The sequence below is a fragment of the Amblyraja radiata genome, chromosome 5, assembly GCF_010909765.2.
Source record: "Amblyraja radiata isolate CabotCenter1 chromosome 5, sAmbRad1.1.pri, whole genome shotgun sequence".
Taxonomy (NCBI): Eukaryota; Metazoa; Chordata; class Chondrichthyes; order Rajiformes; family Rajidae; genus Amblyraja; species Amblyraja radiata.
The window spans coordinates 113,540,095-113,562,507 of NC_045960.1; the positions used below are offsets into that span (position 1 = coordinate 113,540,095).

General features: G+C 49.4%; 1 protein-coding gene across 1 annotated transcript in view; it reads left to right on the forward strand.

Moving 5' to 3' along the window:
• The window catches only part of mrps5 (mitochondrial ribosomal protein S5), a 118,969-nt gene extending 108,512 nt beyond the window's left edge, over positions 1-10,457 (forward strand). The window contains exons 9-11 of the mRNA XM_033022101.1: positions 7,791-7,853; positions 9,028-9,164; positions 10,090-10,457. Coding sequence (XP_032877992.1) covers positions 7,791-7,853; positions 9,028-9,164; positions 10,090-10,314 — 425 coding nt within the window. The 3' untranslated portion in view covers positions 10,315-10,457. The remainder of the gene's footprint in view (positions 1-7,790; positions 7,854-9,027; positions 9,165-10,089) is intronic.
• The last annotated feature ends 11,956 nt before the right edge of the window (positions 10,458-22,413 follow it).

The window sequence follows — 22,413 nt, forward strand, 5'->3', positions numbered from 1 at the left end:
AGGCAGGAACGGGGTACGGATTGGGGATGATCAGCCATGATCACATTGAATGGCGGTGCTGGCTCAAAGGGCCGAATGGCCTACTCCTGCACCTATTGTCTATTGTCAAACAGACTTCACAACAAGAGGATGGTGGGGAGGTCAGTACCTGTGATGGACCGGGCAGTGTTCACCACGTTCTGTAGTCTCCTTCCTTTCTGGGCGTTACTGAACCAGGCCGTGAAGTAACCAGTCAACAGAGAATAGACAATAGGTGCAGGAGTAGGCCATTCAGCCCTTCGAGCCAGCACCGCCATTCAATGTGATCATGGCTGATCATCCCCAATCAGTACCCCGTTCCTGCCTTCTCCTCCTATCCCCTGACTCTGCTATTTTTAACAGCCCTATCTAGCTCTCTCTTGAAAGTATCCAGAGAACCTACCTTCACCGCACTCTGAGGCAGAGAATTCCACAGACTCACCACTCTGCGTGGAAGATTTGTTTTGCTGAAGATTCCAGCATCTTGAGGGTGTGAGCTACAGGGAGAGGTTGTTCAGGCCAGGACTTTATTCCTTGGAGCGCAGGAGGATGAGGGGTGATCTCATAGAGGTGTACATAATCATGGATCAGGTTAGACGCACAGAGTCTCTTGCCCAGAGTAGGGGAATCGCTAACCAGAGGGCATAGGTTTAATTGAGGGGGGAATACATTTAGTAGGATCTGATGGGGTATCTTTTTCACACAAAGAGTGGTAAGTGTGTGGAACGAGCTGTCGGAAGCGGTAGGGACTATCTATCTATCTATATACTATTAAAACTGTGTGTGTGTGTTTATTTGTGGGTGTCAGATTCAGCCTTTGATTCCTTGGTCCGCCAAAACCACACGCTGAAACTCCGTGATTTTTTCCATTCCGCTAGCTAATTCGCTTTTACATTCACTCATGCACTCCTCAAAACATTTGGACATTTTTATGTACACATTTTTTAATAAAATCCCTCCCCCCCCCCCCCCCACTCACTCATTTTGTCGCCGCCTGCTGGCCACGCACCATAGCTCAGTACTCGGGGTCTGAAGCATTTTGACGCCTCCTGCTGGCCAGCAACCATAACAGCTGCTGACGCCCGGCTCTGATCGAAAAACGCCGACATTTTCTCTGGTGCTCGGCCAGGCTCTGTCACGCTGCCTCAAGCCAAACATCGGATGTTCAACCGCTGCTTTTCGCAGCAGGGGAACAGCCAGCGTGACGGAGCCAGCGTGTCAGAAGCACCGAGGATGCGAGGCCTCACAGTCTCTGATGGGGCTGCTTTCACAGACTTTACCGTCAGCGGCACGGACAACTTCAGATCCAGCAGCAGAGTGGCTCCGTTAATGCATTCATTCCACAGTGAGTTCAGTTCGGTACAACACCCCCCCCCCCCCCCCCCCCCGCCACTCCCTCCGCCCCTCACCTTCCCCCCCCCCCCCCCCCCCCCCCTCTCCTCCCCCCCCCTCCCATTCCCTTGTTATCCATGGATGCACTACCTTCCCTGATTTATTCTTTTGCCAAACTGGGATGAACAATTGTTGTAGTTCATCCATGCAGTCTTTAAATGCCTTCCATTGCATATCCACCGTCAACCCTTTAAGAATCAATTGCCAGTTTATCTTGGCCAATTCACGTCTCATACCCTCAAAGTTACCTTTCTTTAAGTTCAGGACCCTTGTTTCTGAATTAACAATGTCACTCTCCATCCTAATGAAGAACTCAACCATATTATGGTCACTCTTGCCCAAGGGGCCACGCACAACAAGACTGCTAACTAACCCTTCCTCATTACTCAATAATGATACATCCTTCTAAACTCCAGTGAATGCAAGCCTAATCTTTTCAATCTTTCCTCATATGACAGTCCCGCCATCCCAGGGATCAATCTTGTGAACCTACTGCCTCATTCACAAGGATGTCCTTCCTCAAATTAGGAGACCAAACTGTACACAATACTCCAAATGTGGTCTTACCAAAGCCCTATACAACTGCAGAAGAACCTCTCTACTCCTATACTGAAATCCTCTTGTTATGAAGGCCAACATTCCATTAGCTTTCTTCACTGCGTGCTGTACCTGCACGCCAACTTTCAGTGACCGGTGTACAAGGACACCCAGGTCTCGCTGCACCTCCCCCTTACCTAACCTAACCCCATTGAGATAATAATCTGCCCCCTTGTTTTTGCCGCCAAAGTGGATAACCTCACATTTATCTATATTATACTACATCTACCACGCATCTGCCCACTCACTCAACCTGTCCAGGTCACCCTGCAACCTCCTAACATCCTCTTCACAGGTCACACTGCCACCCAGCTTTGTGTCATCCGCAAACTTGCAAGTGTTGCTCCTAATTCCCTCCTCCAAATCATTAATATATATGGTAAACAGTTGTGGCCCCAACACCGAGCCTTGCGGCATTCCACTCGCCACTGCCTGCCATTCTGAAAAAGACCCGTTCACTCCTACTCTTTGCTTCCGGTCTGCCAACCAATTTTCTATCCATGTCAACACCCTACCTCCAATACCATGTGCTCTAATTTTAGTCACCAGTCTCCCGTGCGGGACCTTATAAAAGGCTTTCTGAAAGTCTAGATACACTACATCCACTGGCTCCCCTTCATCCATTTTACTTGTCACATCCTCAAAAAATTCCAGAAGATTAGTCATGCATGATTTCCCTTTCATAAATCCATGCTGACTTGGACTAATCCTTTTACTGCTATCCAAATGCCCCATTATTACCTCTTTAACAATTGACTCCAGCATCTTTCCCACAACCGAAGTCAGGCTACTGGTCTATAATTCCCCGTTTTCTCTCTCGCTCCTTTCTTGAAAAGTTGGATAACATTAGCTATCCTCCAATCCACAGGAACTGATCCTGAACCTATTGAACATTAGAAAATGATCACCAATGCGTCCACTATTTCTAGAGCCACCTCCCTGAGGACCCTGGGATGCAGACCATCAGGTCCATGGGATTTATCATCCTTCAGTCCCATTAACCCAACACTATTTCTCTCCTAATGAAAATTTCTTTCAGTTCCTCTACCCCCTTAGATCCTCTGTCCTCCAGTACATCTGGGAGATTGTTTGTGTCTTCCTTAGTGAAGACAGATCCGAAGTACCTGTTCAACTCTTCTGCCATTTCCTTGTTGCCCATAATAACTTCACCCGTGTCTGCCTTCAAGGGACCCACGTTTGACTTTGCTACTCTTTTTCCCTTAACATATCTAAAGAAGCTTTTACTGTCCTTCTTTATATTCCTGGCCAGCTTCCCCTCGTACTTCATCTTTTCAGCCCGTATTGCCCGTTTTGTTTCCTTCTGTTGTCCTATGAAAGTTTCCCAATCCTCTGGCTTCCGGCTACTCATTGCTGTGTTATACATCTTTTCTTTTAGTTTTATTCTATCCCTAACTTCTCTTGTCAGCCACGGTTGCCTCCTACTCCCCTTAGAATCTTTCAGAGGCAGCAACTCTACCGCTGCGCCAGCGTGTCACCCTGCGGTCCTCACTTCAATGTCCACAGAACTTTGCCACTCTGAACAATTTCAGCACTCATTCCTGATAAAAGCAGCAAAATGATTACTATTCAGGAGGGAGCTGAGGAACTTGAATCATTCCACACACTCCACTGTTCTTCCCTGGGACTTTTCCTCCTTTCCATTGCTTAATTGACTGTGAGTGCAAAGAATGCCATTGTTCTGTTCCCGAGACATATGCAAATTAAATACCCTCAACTCTCTGATGATTCTTGAGGTTGTTTCGAATTTATCTTTGTCAAAATTTGCCTATTGAGATGCAGATGCTTTATAAAGTGCTTGGAGATACATAGAAACATAGACAATAGGTGCAGGAGTAGGCCATTCGGCCCATCGAGCCTGCACCGCCATTCAATATGATCATGGCTGATCATCCAACTCAGTATCCTGTACCTGCCTTCTCTCCATACCCCCTGATCCCTTTAGCCACAAGGGCCACATCTAACTCCCTCTTAAATATAGCCAATGAACTGTGGCCTCAACTACCTTCTGCGGGAGAGAATTCCACAGATTCACCACTCTCTGTGTGAAAAATGTTTTCCTCGTCTCGGTCCTAAAAGATTTCCCTCTTATCCTTAAACTGTGACCCCTTGTTCTGGACTTCCCCAACATCAGGAACAATCTTCCTGCATCTAGCCTGTCTAACGCCTTAAGAATTTTGTAAGTTTCTATAAGATCCCCCCTCAATCTTCTAAATTCTAGCGAGTACAAGTCGAGTCTATCCAGTCTTTCTTCATATGAAAATCCTGACATCCCAGGAATCAGTCTGGTGAACCTTCTCTGTACTCCCTCTATGGCAAGAATGTCTTTCCTCAGATTAGGACCAAAACTGTATGCAATACTCCAGGTGTGGTCTCACCAAGACCCTGTACAACTGCAGTAGAACCTCCCTGCTCCTATACTCAAATCCTTTTGCTATGAATGCTAACATACCATTCGCTTTCTTCACTGCCTGCTGTACCTGCATGCCTACTTTTAATGACTGGTGTACCATGACACCCAGGTCTCGTTGCATCTCCCCTTTTCCTATTCGGCCACCATTCAGATAATAGTCTACTTTCCTGTTTTTGCCACCAAAGTGGATAACCTCACATTTATCCACATTATACTGCATCTGCCATGCATTTGCCCACTCACCCAGCCTATCCAAGTCACCTTGCAGCCTCCTAGCATCCTCCTCACAGCTAACACTGCCCCCCAGCTTTGTGTCATCCGCAAACTTGGAGATGTTGCATTCAATTCCCTCGTCCAAATCATTAATATATATCGTAAATAGCTGGGGTCCCAGAACTGAGCCTTGCGGTACCCCACTAGTCACTGCCTGCCATTGTGAAAAGGACCCGTTTACTCCTACTCTTTGCTTCCTGTTTGCCAGCCAGTTCTCTATCCACATCAATACTGAACCCCCAATACCGTGTGCTTTAAGTTTGTATACTAATCTCTTATGTGGGACCTTGTCGAAAGCCTTTTGAAAGTCCAGATACACCACATCCACTGGTTCTCCCTTATCCACTCTACTAGTTACATCCTCGAAAAATTCTATAAGATTCGTCAGACATGATTTACCTTTTGTAAATCCATGCTGACTTTGTCCAATGATTTCACCACTTTCCAAATGTGCTGCTATCCCATCTTTAATAACTGACTCTAGCAGTTTCCCCACTACCGATGTTAGACTAACTGGTCTGTAATTCCCCGTTTTCTCTCTCCCTCCCTTCTTAAAAAGTGGGGTTACGTTTGCTACCCTCCAATCCTCAGGAACTACTCCAGAATCTAAAGAGTTTTGAAAAATGATCACTAATGCTAGACGTGCAGAGTCAAGGGCCTGTCCCACTAGCATGCGATTGCATGCGTTTGGCGCGACCAAACGGAGGCGGAGTTAGACTTAGTCTTAGACTTAGATCCTTTATTTGTCATACAGACCTTTCGGTCTGAACAAAATGTCGTTGCCTGCAGCCATACATGTAATAATAAACAACAAAACACACAATAAACACAAATTAACATCCACCACAGTGAGTTCACCAAGCACCTCCTCACTGTGATGGAGGCAAAAGTCTTAGAGTTACTGTCTCTTCCCTCCTCTTCTCCGTCTGCGCTGAAGCGATATGTTGTTACCCCACTGGGCGATGGTAGTCAGTCCCGCGGCTCAACCGAGCTCCGCGAACGGGCCGGTTCAAGCTCCGCGGCCCGGGGTGGTCGAAGCTGCCGCTCTCCAGTCCAGCGGACGCAGCTGTTGCCGCGGGAGCTCCGGAAAACGGGCACCAGCCTGTGACCTGCGAGCTCCCGACGATGTCGTCCACTGGCCCGCGGCCGAGCCCCGGATTCAGGTCGCCGCCGCCAGAACGCCGCCTCAGCTACTGGAGCACCGCCTCAGCCCCGCGCCGGGCCGCCTCAGCCACCGGAGCACCGCCCCAGCCCCGAGCCGGGCCGCCTCAGCCACCGGAGCACCGCCCCAGCCCCGCGCCGGGCCGCCTCAGCCACCGGAGCACCGCCCCAGCCCCGAGCCGGGCCGCCCTCACGGGAGCGCCGTCTCAGCCCCGAGTCGTGCCGCTGCCACCGGAGCGTCTCAGCCAGCACCGTCCCAGCCCCGCACCGTCCGCCCTCACCAGAGTGCCGAGTCGTGCCGCTGCCCGAATGCCGCCACAGCTCGAAGACGGGCAGCCTCGCGTTGGTGAGTCCTGGCTGGCTCTACCTCCGGAGCCTCGAGGTCGGTCGCAGGTTGGAGGCTGCCAACTCCGCCATTAGGCCTCAGCACAGACGGAGGCAGAGAAGGGGGATACGACAAGAAAAAGTCGCATTCCCCCGAAGGGAGAGACAGAAAGCCCTGTTTCAGACCCCCCCCCCCCACACATAACACAACCTAATAATCAAAAATTTAACTAAACAAGACAAAAAAAACCACAAAAAAGTAAAAACAGATGGACTGCAGTCGAGCCGCAGCCGTTCAACAGCGCCGCCACTTCCGGAGTTCACGCGAAGTTTGCGCTAAGTACGCACCAAGGTAGCGCTAGGTTCGCGCGTGATGTCATTTGCGTCATACTTACCAATCAGCTGGGCAGGAGGCGGGCCGACTGAATGTGGGCATCGCACGGCGTTCAGGCGGTGATGTCATCACGCAATGCCACGCCGGACGGTGACATCATCGCGCAACGCCACGCGCTAGGCGTATGCCGTCAAGACGCTGTGTACGACTTCAATGCGCCTGCGTGCCGACAGGCCGTTGGCGCGCAAATATTTTGGACACTGTCAGATTTTCGGAACCCTGCGCGATGTCAGGACCAGCCCCGCACAACTCCGCGCTTCTAAGTGGGACCGGCCCCGCGCAGCCATACGGTGCCCATACGCCTCAAGCGACCACGTTTGGTTGCGCCAAACGCATGCAATCGCATGCAGGTGGGACAGGCCCTTAAAGGTGAGCTGGCTAATATGGGTCAGATTTCCCTGCTTGTCGTAGTACAACTGAGCATCACGTCTCCTGGCCAACTTCCACTATTCTTTCCATCTGCCATCTTTGCCAATCCCACCAATCCCATCACTGCATCTGGAGTTCCCGATGTGGCCTCCTGTACATCGGCGAGACCAGTCGTAGACCCAGCGACCGTTTCACTCAACACTAACGCTAGGCCCGCCAAGGCCTGCTGGATCTCCCGGTTGCTAAGCGTTTTAACTACCCATCTTATTCCCACACTGACCTTTCTGTCCTGGGCCTCCTCCATTGCCTGAGTGAGGCCGCACGCAATCACCTCATTTTCCACTTGGGTTGTTTACAACCCAACGTTATTAGCCGAGCAGATAGACAGACGACAAGAGAGTGCTGGAGTAACTCAACGGGTCAGGCAGCATCTGTGGAGAACATGGATAGGTGACGTTTCACAGAGTGCTGGAGTAACTCAGCGGGTCAGGCAGCATCTGTGGGGAACATGGATAGGTGACGTTTCACAGAGTGCTGGAGTGGTGGTGGAGGCAGATATGAGAATGCTGAGGCTTTTAGATAGGCGCTGATAGACAGGGAATGGAGGGATGTGGATCACGTGCAGGCAGAGAAGATCACTTTAACTTGGCATCATGATCAGCATGGACATTGTGGGCCGAAGGGCCTGTTCCTGTGCTGTACTGTTCTATGTTCTATGCCATTTAATCAATATTGCAATGTATTTTTCAGTCATAAAATAAAGTGAAGTACAACAAGTCACATTATTGTTTTGCGAATATTCCAACTGAAATGTATTTTGTCTCAATGCAGTTTATCATGATATAACATCAAGATTTAAACGGACAACCATTAAGATGAAGAAGCAGAATTATGGTAAGGCAAATATACAAAAGCCCATGCATGCCTGGCATTGGTTAATGTGGGTATTAGCTACGGGTTAGATTCATTGTCAGATTCATTAGTGTGTCGCAAATATAAAAGGGGAATATTATTCCCTTTATCCAGTGTGTGAATGTGTGTGTAAGTATGAGAGTGTGTGTGTGAGTGTGTATGCATGTAAGTGTGTTTGTGCGTGCGTGTGGATGTGTGTGTGTGTGCGTGTGTACGTGCGTGTACGTGCGTGCATGTGTGTATGCGCGTACATGTGTGTGTGTTTGTCACGACTCGCTGTCTTTAGCGGCATTGCACCCTGCTTGAAATGGTATGAAACTGCACTTGAATTTGGTGGCCTTGCACCCTGCTTGAAGTGGAATTCCAAGGAATAGCCGTGAGACAACTGCGAGCCCACCAGCCGTGAGTGAGTGAGCAGCCAGCGCAACAGGCTTGAGTGACTGAGCCGGCAGCCCAATAATCCATTCGGCCCACAATGTCCATACTCCCTTCAGCCCACAACACCCATACTAGCGCTCCAGAAAGCCCCCCCCCCCTCACTGACCACCAATATTGGAATTGGTGGAGAGATGGAATATTGCGTTGGGGGACCAGCCCTCCCGTGTGATGCTGGGACCCAATGGGTCCCACTTAGTCTAGTTTATCTATATATGCGTGTGTGTGCATATAGTGTGTGTGTGTATATATATATATATACATGTGTGTGTGTATATGTGAGTGTATATATACACACACTGAACTATTTTTCTGGTTTATTATATTGTTTACAGTGTACCCTGTTTACATATTGTGTTGTGTTGCTGCGAATAAGAATGTCATTGTTCTATCTGGGACACATGACAATAAAATACTCTTGACTCCTGTACACTGTGAACGGCTCAGTTGTTATCATGTGAAAATAAGATCAAATGTACGGGTGTCAGGGGTTGTGTGGTGGAGGCAGGTGAATGGGGTTAGGAGGGAGAGATAGATCAACCATGATTGAATGGTGGAGTAGACTTAATGGGCCGAATGGCCTAATTCTGCTCCTATCATTTATGAACCTATAAGCAGACATTACTGAAGGTTTACTGGCATTTAATATCTACCTAAAAAGGGAATGAGTGTTGTTTTATGCCACATAGACGGCTTCACTGATAATTATGTTCTACCTCAGGGCATGGACTACATTGTCACCGAGCTATCATTACAATATCCAAGTTAATTGGAATCAAGGACATGTACGCCAAGGTTATTGGATCAACAAATCTGTTGAATCTCACCAGGGCCCTTTTCCAAGGATTATCAAAGCAGGTAAAATCCAGCAAAATTAACATGTCTCTTCTGATCAGTTGCCACTTTATTTGTCACATCTGCGACTGCACATTGAAATTCTATTAGCCATGGGGATGCCGCCATGCTTTGGCGCCGTTATTCAATGTCGGGTGGGCCCGCTCGATGTACTGTAGCCGGTCCCGTGAACCCACGTCCCTCTCCCCTCCCCTCCTCTCTCCTCCCGTCTCCTCCTTCTCCTTCCCTCTCTTCCCCTCTCCTCCCCTCTCCTCTCCTCCCCTCTCCTCCCTTCTCCTCTCCTCCCTTCTCCTCTCCTCCCTTCTCCTCTCCTCCCTTCTCCTCTCCTCCCCTCTCCTCTCCTCTCTCCTCCCCTCTCCTCCCTTCTCCTCCCCTCCCGTCCCCTCCCCTCTCCTCCCCCCTCTCCTCCCCCCTCTCCTCTCCTCCCCTACCCTCTTCCCTCTCCTCATCCCTCCTCTCCTCCCCCCTCCTCTCCTCCCCTCTCATCCCCTCTCCTCTCCTCCCCTTCCCTCCCCTTCCCTCCCCTCTACTCCCCTCTCCTCTCCCCTCTCCTCCCCTCCCCTGGTCCAACCATCGTTGTATCTCAGGGGCACCTCCTGCAGCCGACCTTGAATGCGCTGGACGCATTACCCCAGTTCACTCTCCTACTGCCCGTACTCCTCACGTCCCACGTCTCCAGCGACTCCATCCCGATTACACCGACCCGACGAGCCTTCGGGCGAGTTCCCGTTCCCACCGGCCGACAACCTGAGTTACTCCAGCACTCTGTGAAACGTCACCTATCCATGTTCTCCACAGATGCTGCCTGACCCGCTGAGTTACTCCAGCACTCTGTGTGTATCGTCGGTGTAAACCAGCACCCGCAGTTGCTTCCTGCAACGTCCATGTACGACTGTGCTGATTGCATGTTTTGCCCTCTCCCCAACAGGAGAGCCACAGCGACCTGGCTGAGAGGAAGGGTCTACACGTGGTGGAGTTTCGAGGAGAATGCGGGCCCCTGCCCATGATAGTGGCCTCGCCACGCGGGGTGGTGAGGAAGGAGGGGGAACCCCAGGATGAGATTGCCGACACCAAGTTGGATTGGAGTGAGGTGAAGGCTGCGCAGGGCATGAGGCGGTCAGTCTGGGCCAACGTCAGACGCACTATCTGGTGACACCACCCCCCGCTATGGCACAGGGTGCAAACTAGCCCACCAAGTCCCAGCTACAACTAGTGCTTGCAGCAACCTGGCCTTGTGTCCTCTCTCCTGGTTTACATGTCAACAGAATTACTCATTAAAACAACTGCACTATTTTATCCTGATTTATTACCTTTCCTTTCACGCGCAGTAGGCTGAGTGGCTCAAATATTGTCCAGAATATCCAAATATTGTCCAGAACCAGGGGCCACAGTTTAAGAATAAGGAGTAAGCCATTTAGAACAGAGACGAGGAAACACTTTTTCTCACAGAGAGTGGTGAGTCTGTGGAATTCTCTACCTCAGAGGGCGGTGGAGGCCGGTTCTCTGGATACTTTCAAGAGAGAGCTAGATAGGGCTCTTAAAGATAGCGGAGTCAGGGAACAAGGATATGGCGGACCAATTGAATAACTACTTTGGTTCCGTCTTCACTAAGGAAGACATAAATAATCTGCCGGAAATAGCAGGGGACCGCGGGTCAAATGAGATGGAGGAACTGAGTGAAAACCAGGTTAGCCGAGAAGTGGTGTTAGGTAAATTGAATGGATTAAAGGCCGATAAATCACCAGGGCCAGATAGGCTGCATCCCAGAGTACTTAAGGAAGTAGCTCCAGAAATAGTGGATGCATTAGTGATAATTTTTCAAAACTCTTTAGATTCTGGAGTAGTTCCTGAGGATTGGAGGGTAGCAAACGTAACCCCACTTTTCAAGAAGGGATGGAGAGAGAAAACAGGGAATTACAGACCAGTTAGTCTAACATCGGTAGTGGGGAAACTGCTAGAGTCAGTTATTAAAGATGGGATAGCAGCACATTTGGAAAGTGGTGAAATCATTGGACAAAGTCAGCATGGATTTACGAAAGGTCTCCAAATCTGAGGAAGGACATTATAGCCATAGAGGGAGTGCAGAGAAGGTTCACCAGACTGATTCCTGGGATGTCAGGACTTTCATATGAAGAAAGACTGGATAGACTTGGCTTGTACTCGCTAGAATTTAGGAGATTGAGAGGGGATCTTATAGAAACGTACAAAATTCTTATGGGGTTGGACAGGCTAGATGCAGGAAGATTGTTCCCGATGTTGGGGAAGTCCAGGACAAGGGGTCACAGCTTAAGGATAAGGGGGAAATCCTTTAGGACCGAGATGAGAAGAAACTTTTTCACGCAGAGAGTGGTGAATCTCTGGAACTCTCTGCCACAGAGGGTAGTTGAGGCCAGTTCAATGGCTATATTTAAGAGGAGTTAGATGTGGCCCTGGTGGCTAAAGGGATCAGGGGGTATGGAGAGAAGGCAGGTACGGGATACTGAGTTGGATGATCAGCCATGATCATATTGAATGGCGGTGCAGGCTCGAAGGGCCGAATGGCCTACTCCTGCACCTATTTTCTATTTATCTATGTATTTATGACATGGGGAGAAGGCAGGAACGGGGTACTGATTGGGGATGATCAGCCATGATCACATTGAATGGCGGTGTTGGCTCGAAGGGCCGAATGGCCTACTCCTGCACTTGGCCCAGCTGCTCCATTCTCTCAGAATGGGAGGGGGAGTTGCAGTGCTGAGCCACAGGGAGATCAGGTTCGTTAATGCGGACCAACTTCATTCTTCAGGGAACGGGGGTCCCCCCCTCCACCATAGATGAGGCTCGCACCAGGGTCTCTTCCATACCCCGTAACTCTGCTCTCTCTCCCCATCCCTGAACTCGCAACAAGGGCAGAGTCCCCCTAGTCCTCACCTTTCACCCCACCAGCCGGCAAATACAACACATAATCCTCCGCCATTTTCGCCACCTCCAACGTGACCCCACCACTCGCCACATCTTCCCATCTCCCCCCCTGTCTGCTTTCCGCAAAGACCGCTCCCTCCGCAACTCCCTGATCAATTCTACCCTTCCCTCCTGCACCACCCCCTCCCCGGGCACGTTCCGTTGCAACCGCAAGAAATGCAACACCTGTCCCTTCACCTCCCCCCTCGACTCCATCCAAGGACCCAAGCAGTCGTTCCAGGTGCGACAGAGGTTCACCTGCATCTCCTCCAACCTCATCTATTGCATCCGCTGCTCTAGATGTCAGCTGATCTACATCGATGAGACCAAGCGTAGGCTTGGCGATCGTTTCGCCGAACACCTCCGCTCGGTTCGCAATAACCAACCTGATCTCCCGGTGGCTCAGCACTTCAACTCCCCCTCCCATTCCCCATCCGACCACTCTGTCCTGGGCCTCCTCCATGGCCAGAGCGAGCAACACCGGAAACTGGAGGAGCAGCACCTCATATTCCGCTTGGGCAGTCTGCACCCTAGCGGCATAATCATTGACCTCCAATTTCCGGTAGCCCTTGCTGTCTCCTCCCCTTCTCAGCTCTCCCTCAGCCCTCGGGCTCCTCCTTTCTTCTTCCCGCCCCCCCCCCCCCCCCCCCCCCCCCCCACCCTGCATCAGTCTGAAGAAGGGTCTCGGCCCAAAACGTTGCCCATTTCCTTCGCTCCATAGATGCTGCTGCACCCGCTGAGTTTCTCCAGCATTTTTGTCTACCATCTTAGATTGGTCAGCATGCACAAGTGGGGCCGAAGGGCCTGTATCGTGCTGTCAGACTATAACTACACCAAGCACAAATACAATGATGGTACTGTGTGTAGCTGGCCATTGCTCACTGATAATGTCACGTTGTATTTTACGAGTCTATTAGATGCATTATACACAGCTCATAATTGTCCTCGTCAAGCTGTAACTTTGTATGCTGCGTATGCATTCTTCGTGGAATCTGAAATGACGGGCGGTGTTCCCATTATCAACACCATTAGGTAAGTATTAAGGATGAATGATGGGTGTTGGCTGGTGAGCAGCTGGGTGGAAGGTTGCCCAGTGTTCAATGTGTGATTTTTTTTTAATTAAAGGGGTGAAGAAATGCATTGGTATGTAAAGTGTTTTCTCAAATGACTAAAACAGATTGGATTTGAGTATGCAATTGAAAGCCCTATAAAAGTCAAGGACTATAGCTTCCCAGAAGCAGGATCACTGATTATGGAATTCATAATCTAATGTTTCAAGGCATGTACAAGATCAGAACAGGCCCTTCAGCTCTTAAAGATAGTGGAGTCAGGGGATATGGGGAGAAGGCAGGAACGGGGTACTGATTGGGGATGATCAGCCATGATCACATTGAATGGTGGTGCTGGCTCGAAGGGCCGAATGGTCTACTCCTGCACCTATTGTCTATTGTCTACAGCACAGGAACAGGCCCTTCAGCCCACAATGTCCGTGCAGGACATGATGCCAGAATAAACTGAACCCCTCTGCCCGCACGTGAGCCCTATCCCTCCATTCCCTGTATTTCCATGTGCCATCCAAAAGCTTCTTCAACGCCACTAGTGTAAAACAACTGCCCTGCACATCCCCTTTAAATGTTGCTCCTTCATGGAACAAAACTTAAAATTGTAAAGGAGTTTAAATATTTAGGAATCGTGATTGACTCACAGCTCGGTTTTAAACAACAGGTAAAAAAAACAGTGAACTTAATTAAATTTAATTTGTCTAATTTTAGATATATTAGGAATAATTTAACTACTGATTCGGCTAAATTATATTTAAATGCTATGATTATGCCATACATGACCTACGGTATAACGACTTGGTCATTGGCATGTAAGTCCACGATAAAGCCTGTTGAAATTGCTTACAAACAAGCCTTAAAAACTCTTGATAAAAAGCCCAGAATGTACCATCACTGCAGCATCCTTAACACATTTGATCTGCTGAGCTGGGAAAATGTAATAAATTATTCAGACTCAATTTTAGTTTATAAAATCATCCATGGACTAGCCCCACCTCCGTTAAAAGAATTTATAAAGAAGAACATAAATAGGTCGACAAGAGCAGCATCCAGGGGTGATTGTGTTGTCCCGTTTAAGAAAAGTGTATTTGGCCAGACAGTATTTTCCAATAGAGCGTCGCATACCTGGAACGCGATCCCCTGCTTCATACGGGATCTGCCAACCATCACCACATTTACAAAACAACTCAAAAAATGGTTACTGGAAAATCAAACCTGTATTCATAATCAACCGTAATATAATCATCTGGCAGTCTTTTATTGTTACTTTTTAACTTTATTGTCTGTTTTGTTATGTTTTTTGTTTGTCTTTTGTTTTGTTTTGATTCTTTTCTTATGGATTGAATGTGTTGTGATGTGTTAACCTGGTTTACCAGAGGGACTACAGATGGAAATTAGCCTATAGCTATAATCTTGCGTATTGCATGCAAATGTTTATAAATATGCACTGTCCTTAATAAAAACATCTAAAAAAAAAATTTTTTTTTAAATCGTTAAAGGTGTGCCCTTTAAGGACCATGGCGATGTTTTCGGCTACTGCCGGCATCATTGAATGACGTATCAGGTCACCGAAAATTTCACGGCGTGACCATGTATCGACGGGCGGTGTTTTTTCAAGTGTCGTGGCATTTTTTTTGTCGCCACTGGATTTTGAAATGTTCTAAATCTTTTGGTGACCCTGATATGACGCCGGCAGTCGCCGAAAAAAATCGCCAAGTGGGACTCCTTCCCCTCTGTTATCTTTGACATTTCTACTCTGGGAAAAGGTTGTGAGTGTCTACCCTATCTACGTGTGCGGGTGGGAGGTTTCTGCAAAGGTCAGGCTCTTCTCTTGTTTACAATGAATCCATGGAGATAGCAGGAAAGGCATCTCCGGAGCGGATTGATATGAGGATTGGACGCGATTGATAAACATCCTACTCTGGGAAAAGGTTATGACTGTCTACCCTATCTAGTTGGGGGGTGGTGGGTGCCTGGAACGTGCTGGCAGGGGTGGTGCAGGAGGCAGATATGATAATGGTGTTTAAGAGGCTTTTGGACAGGCACATGGATATGCAGCGAATGGAGGGATATGGATCAATAGGCAATATACGATAGGTGCAGGAGTAGGCCATTCGGCCCTTCGAGCCAGCACCGCCATTCAGTGTTATCATGGCTGATCATCCACAATCAGTACCCCGTTCCTGCCTTCTCCCCCTGACTCTGCTATCTTTAAGAGCACTATCTAGCTCTCTCTTGAAAGCATCCAGAGAACCTGCCTCCACAGCCCAGTTTGCTAGCTTGGACGACATGGACAAGATGGGCCGAATGGCCAGTTTCCCTGCTGCACAGCTTGCAATCCCTATGTTCTGTGGTTAACAACCCACTCACCAGAAACGGGATGATTTGTGTAATCGGACTTTGTAACAGGGTCATGTAATTCCAATTGGATAAAAACTGCGGGCAGCTTACATCAATTATCTCAAATTACAGAGTTCCGCACTGCAATATCTTGCATAATTCATGCTGGGAGCTGGGAGCTGAAACTACAGCCTTCCTGCAATGTCATCCAAGCCAGATAACATTATCAGCTTCATCATTTACAAAACAGGTGTTTCACATTTTGGTCTTCTGCTATGCAACGTAGTGCAAGGAATAAATGACTTTCACTGTAAAATGCAAGTCCAAGGTCTTCCCCAAAGCTAGGATGTACTCCCGAAGTTCCAACCCACCTCAAGTTCAAGTTACATTTATTGTCACATGCACCAATTGGTACAGTGAGATGTGAGTTACCGTACAGCCATACGAATAAAACACAACACACGATAGAATTTAACATAGTATACTGTAGTATAGTATATCTTTATTGTCATTTTCCTGAGTACTCACATACCCAGAGGAAACAAAAAAACCTTGCTCAACCAGTGTCCATTCAGTGTGCAGTAAAAAATAAATAGAAATAAAAATACATATATCATGAACAAATTAAACACTCTACTCTCTACTAAACATCAACAGGCGTTCCGATCGGCAGCGGCACCACAGTGGCTCTGCTGCAGTGTGTCCAGGTTGGTGGTTGGTGCGCGATACTTTGGCAGGGGGCAAAGTCCGTTTGTCAGTCTTATAGCCTGCGGGAAGAAGCTGAGGAGCATCCTGCTGGTTTTGCAGCTAATGCTCCTGTACCTCTTCCCAGATGGCAGGATGGAGAATATGTGATGCGATGGGTGGTAGGGGTCTTTGATGATGGAGATGGCTCTGCTGATACATCTCTTCCTGTATGTGTCCAGCAGGAAAGGGAGTGGAGCACCAACATGAACGCCCCCGCACAACGGAATCAACGTTTCCCACTGTGAGGGAAGGCAATAATGTTCAGTCCTCTTCCTCTTTTGGTCCCCTAATTTGAGGAAGGACATTCTTGCTATTGAGGGAGTGCAGCGTAGGTTTACAAGGTTAATTCCTGGGATGGCGGGACTGTCATATGCTGAGAGAATGGAGCGGCTGGGCTTGTACACTCTGGAGTTTAGAAGGATGAGAGGAGATCTCATTGAAACATATAAGATTGTTAATGGTTTGGACACGCTAGAGGCAGGAAACATGTTCCCGATGTTGGGGGAGTCCAGAACCAGGGGCCACAGTTTAAGAATAAGGGGTAAGCCATTTAGAACGGAGACGAGGAAACACTTTTTCTCACAGAGAGTGGTGAGTCTGTGGAATTCTCTGCGGTGGAGGCCGGTTCTCTGGATGCTTTCAAGAGAGAGCTAGATAGGGCTCTTAAAGATAGCGGAGTCAGGGGATATGGGGAGAAGGCAGGAACGGGGTACTGATTGGGGATGATCAGCCATGATCACATTGAATGGCGGTGCTGGCTCGAAGGGCTGAATGGCCTACTCCTGCACCTATTGTCTATTGTCTATTATTGTCTTTGTTCACCTGTGGTCGGGGCCTTTGAACCCCCCGCAGTCGCCGCTACGGGCGGCCCGATGTTCAGGCCCTCTGGCCGGGGTGATCGGAGCTCCGGCATCGGAACGGAAGAACACACTCAGCGGCTTGGAGTTTCCAAATCAGCCGCTCCCACCCGGAGTCGGCGGCTCCCGGAGTCCACAGGCCGAGCTGGGCGGACATCCAACGCTGGCGATCCCCGGAAAAAGATCCCAGGACACCGCGATGTCAAAGACAACGCCGCCCGCGGCAAGAAGCTCCGCAAACCACAGCTCCACGATGTTAAAGCAGCTGGCCCAACACTCCGGAGCCTCAACACGGCGATCCCAGTAAGGTAGCACCCGCTCCGTGATGGAATCTAGTGCTGCACCGCCGCTGAAGCTCTGGCCCGTCTCCCCAATCCAGATGGTAGGGCCGCGAGGGGGGGGCATAGATGCGGCTTGGAGAATAGACGCATCCTCGACCCGGCGGTGACTGAGAAACATTTCCCCCGCCCCCCCTCCCCCCCCCCCCCCCCCCATCCCCCACATAAAAAAGACTAAGAAACCTTTAAAACAGGTTTTTTGACAGACTAAAAATAACAAAAAGGGTGAAAGGACGGACAGACTGCTGGCGAGGTTGCCGCACTATATGGCGCCACCCGATGGATTTACCTCATTGTGGACCTTGGACTTTCTGTCAGTAACTGTAACACTACAGGCCGGCACGGTGGCGCAGCGGTAGAGTTACTGCCTCACAGCGCCAGAGACCCGGGTTCCATCCCGACTACATAGAAACATAGAAATTAGGTGCAGGAGTAGGCCATTCGGCCCTTCGAGCCTGCACCGCCATTCAATGTGATCATGGCTGATCATCCAACTCAGTATCCCATACCTGCCTTCTCTCCATACCCTCTGATCCCCTTAGCCACAAGGGCCACATCTAACTCCCTCTTAAATATAGCCAATGAACTGGCCTCAACTACCCTCTGTGGCAGAGAGTTCCAGAGATTCACCACTCTCTGTGTGAAAAAAAAAATTCTCATCTCGGTTTTAAAGGATTTCACGTTGATCCTTAAGCTGTGACCCCTTGTCCTGGACTTCCCCAACATCGGGAACAATTTTCCTGCATCTAGCCTGTCCAACCCCTTAAGAATTTTGTACGTTTCTATAAGATCCCCCCTCAATCTCCTAAATTCTAGAGAGTATAAACCAAGTCTATCCAGTCTTTCTTCATAATAATGTCCTTCCTCAGATTTGGAGACCAAAACTACGCAATATTCCAGGTGTGGTCTCACCAAGACCCTGTATAACTGCAGTAGAACCTCCCTGCTCCTATACTCAAATCCTTTTGCTATGAAAGCTAACATACCATTCGCTTTCTTCACTGCCTGCTGCACCTGCATGCCTACTTTCAATGACTGGTGTACCATGACACCCAGGTCTCGCTGCATCCCCCCTTTTCCTAATCGGCCACCATTTAGATAATAGATAACCTTCTCCCCGTGACCTGCGTGGGTTTTCTCCGGGATCATCAGTTTCCTCTCACACTCCAAAGACGTCCAGGTTTGTAGGTTAATTGGCTTGTAGGTGTGGGTGTAGGATAGTGGGTGTAGGATAGTGTTAGTGTCCCGGGATCGCTGGTCGGCACGGACCCAGTGGGCCGAAGGGTCTGTTTCCGCGCTGTTTCTCTAAACTAAACAACACTACTTCGCTGTAACACGATATTCTGTACTCTGGTATCTTTCTCTGCACCACCTGCTGTACATGTGGATGGCTTGTTTATCTGAAGAAAGATCCCGACCTGAAAAGTCACCTATCCATGTTCTCCACAGATGCTGCCTGACCCGCTGAGTTACTCCAGCACTCTGTGAAACGTCACCTATCCATGTTCTCCACAGATGCTGCCTGACCCGCTGAGTTATGGTGCAGCAGCATCTGTGGAGCTAAGGAAATAGGCAACGTTTCGGGCCGAAACCCTTCTGGAAATAGGCAACGTTTCGGGCTTAAACCCGGAAGGGTTTCGGCCCGAAACGTTGCCTATTTCCTTAGCTCCATAGATGCTGCTGCACCCGCTGAGTTACTCCAGCACTCTGTGAAACGTCACCTATCCATGTTCTCCACAGATGCTGCCTGACCCGCTGAGTTACTCCAGCACTCTGTGAAACGTCACCTATCCATGTTCTCCAGAGATGCTGCCTGACCTGCTGAGTTACTCCAGCACTCTGTGAAACGTCACCTATCCATGTTCTCCACAGATGCTGCCTGACCCGCTGAGTTACTCCAGCACTCTGTGAAACGTCACCTATCCATGTTCTCCAGACACGCTGCCTGACCCGCTGAGTTACTCCAGCTTTTTGTGTCTCTATTCGGTTTAAACCAGCATCTGCAGTTGTTTCCTACACAAAGGTTATCGCTGTATGGATCTTACGTAACAATAATAGACCAATAATTATAAATCTGTGAGTCATATTGTAAACTGGGGGTAAATCATTCCCTGTTTACTCTTGCTGTTATTTATTGGAGTTACCGTATATCCATCATGACCAATCCCCATATCAATCAATGCTGATGACTTCCTGTGGGTTAATTGAACAGGGGAGATAACCAACATTTAACCAGTGTGAAGCATGACCTTTAACACATGATCCGGGATAGCCATTCATTAACTTCTCCAAATTAAAGATATCAACAATTCCTGTAAGCAATGATCTTCTGAAGTACATTGGTCCAATGGTTATTTAATTGTCATGTTTCCCACAGATAGAGTCAAATACAATAGTCTTCTTCTTGTGTTTGAGGCAACAGAGGTTATGTGACGGCCTCCAGGCACTGTAAACAGTTCAACGTGCTGTTGTCGAGGGCCGTGAGGTCTACCCCTCCGCCAGGGAGGTAGAGGACAGACAGCACAGTTGATAATGCCGTGCTGCTGCGCTGTTTGCTGGTCTGCTCCACACACGCAGGCTGCTGATGGACGCAGCCCCCAGCGATGCATGTTGGCGTTGAACCGGCCGACCCCTGTATGGAGCCGGCTCAGGGCGACCCACTCTTTGCGGGGCAGGTCCCAGCCGGGTGGGGCTGTGTTGTTCGGTGCGACAGTGAACGTCTTCCCACCCTGCCCCCTGTAAAGACTCCATCCCCTACTCCCAATTCCTCCGCCTACGCCGCATCTGTTCCCAGGATGAGACATTTCATACCAGGGCATCGGAAATGTCCTCGTTCTTCAGGGAACGGGGATTCCCCTCCGCCACCATAGATGAGGCTCACACCAGGGTCTCATCCATACCCCGTAACACTGCTCTCTCTCCCCATCCCGCACACGCAACAAGGGCAGAGTCCCTCTGGTCCTCACCTTTCACCCCACCAGCCGGCAAATACAACACATAATCCTCCGCCATTTCCGCCACCTCCAACGTGACCCCACCACTCGCCACATCTTCCCATCTCCCCCCATGTCTGCCTTCCGCAAAGACCGCTCCCTCCGCAACTCCCTCGTCAATTCTTCCCTTCCCTCCCGCACCACCCCCTCCCCGGGTACTTTCCGTTGCAACCGCAAGAAATACAACACCTGTCCCTTCACCTCCCCCCTCGACTCCATCCAAGGTCCCAAGCAGTCGTTCCAGGTGCGACAAAGGTTCACCTGTATCTCCTCCAACCTCATCTACTGCATCCGCTGCTCTAGATGTCAGCTGATTTACATCGGTGAGACCAAGCGTAGGTTGGGCGATCGTTTCGCCGAACACCTCCGCTCAGTCCGCAATAACCTACCTGACCTCCCGGTGGCTCAGCACTTCACCTCCCCCTCCCATTCCCAATCCGACCTCTCGGTCCTGGGTCTCCTCCATTGCCAGAGTGAGCAACAGCGGAAATTGGAGGAACAGCACCTCATATTCCGTCTGGGGACCTTGCGTCCTTATGGCATTAACATAGAATTCTCCCAATTTGGCTAGCCCGTGCTGTCTCCTCCCCTTCCTTAACCCTCTAGCTGTCTCCTCCCACCCTCCCATCCGCCCGCCCTCGGGCTCCTCCTCCTCCTCCCCTTTTCCTTCTTTCTTTCCCCCACCCCCCCCATCAGTCTGAAGAAGGGTTTCGGCCCGAAACGTCGCCTATTTCCTTCGCTCCATAGATGCTGCTGCACCCGCTAAGTTTCTCCAGCAATTTTGTGTACCTTGTGAATTGTGGAGGTCTGGTTGTCAACCTTCCCTATGTGTGCGTCAAGGAACTGCAGACGCTGTTTTACACCGAAGATAGACACAAAATGCTGGAGTAACTCAGCGGGACAGGCAGCGTCTCTGGAGCGAAGGAATGGGTGACGTTTCGGGTCGAGACTGAGGAAGGGTCTTGACCTGAAAAGTCACCCATTCCTTCCATCCAGAGATGCTGCCTGTGTATATAACCTCTGTGAGCTGTGTATATCAAGGGTAAGGAAAAGCTTTCCTGAAAATGTGACAACTGTTGAAGGGTGCGGAGAAGATTTCCGAGCATGTTGTCAGGCCAGGATTCCAGGGAGAGGTTGGGGCAGGCTGGGACTCTATTCCTTAGAGGGCAGGAGGATGAGGAGGAATCTAATAGAGGTGTACAAAATCATGAGTGGAATAGATCGGGTGAGTGCGCAGTAACTCAAGTTTCACTGTACCTTCTTTGTGTTCTTTATGTTTAATCTCTTATTAATGTTATGTCTGTATTCTTTCTTTATGTGCTGCACTGGCAAGAAGCATTTCACTACACCTAGGTGTATGTGACTAATAAATAACCTTTGACCTTTGACCTTAATGCCTCATCTTCTTGCCCACGTTAAGGGAATCATGAACCAGGTGACATAGGTTTAAGGTGAGAGGGGAAAGATTTAATTGGAACATGAGGGGTAACAGCTCCAAGATGGCACCCAACACAGGTGACTGTTTGGTTGCTGGTCACTAAAGCAGGTCTACAATCACATATCACATTGGCTCCACATTCCCACAGACAGGAAGTGTCCCACAGACAGGAAGCTGGCGTCCTGGTGCCATCGCAACAACCTGGAGCTCAATGCTCTTAAGACAGTGGAATTGATTGTAGACTTTAGGAGAGCTCCCCCTCCCCTCACCCCACTCACCATCAACAACACTACAGTCACATCTGTGGAGTCTTTTAAGTTCCTGGGAACCATCATCTCCAAGGACCTTAAGTGGGGGGCTACCATCGACTCCACAGTCATAAAGGCACAACAGAGGATGTACTTCCTGCGGCAGCTGAGGAAACACAATCTGCCACAGGTAATGATGGTCCAATTCTACACGGCCATCGTAGAGTCTGTTCTCACCTTCTCCATCATGGTCTGGTTTGGCTCAGCCACCAAGCACGACACCTGGAGGC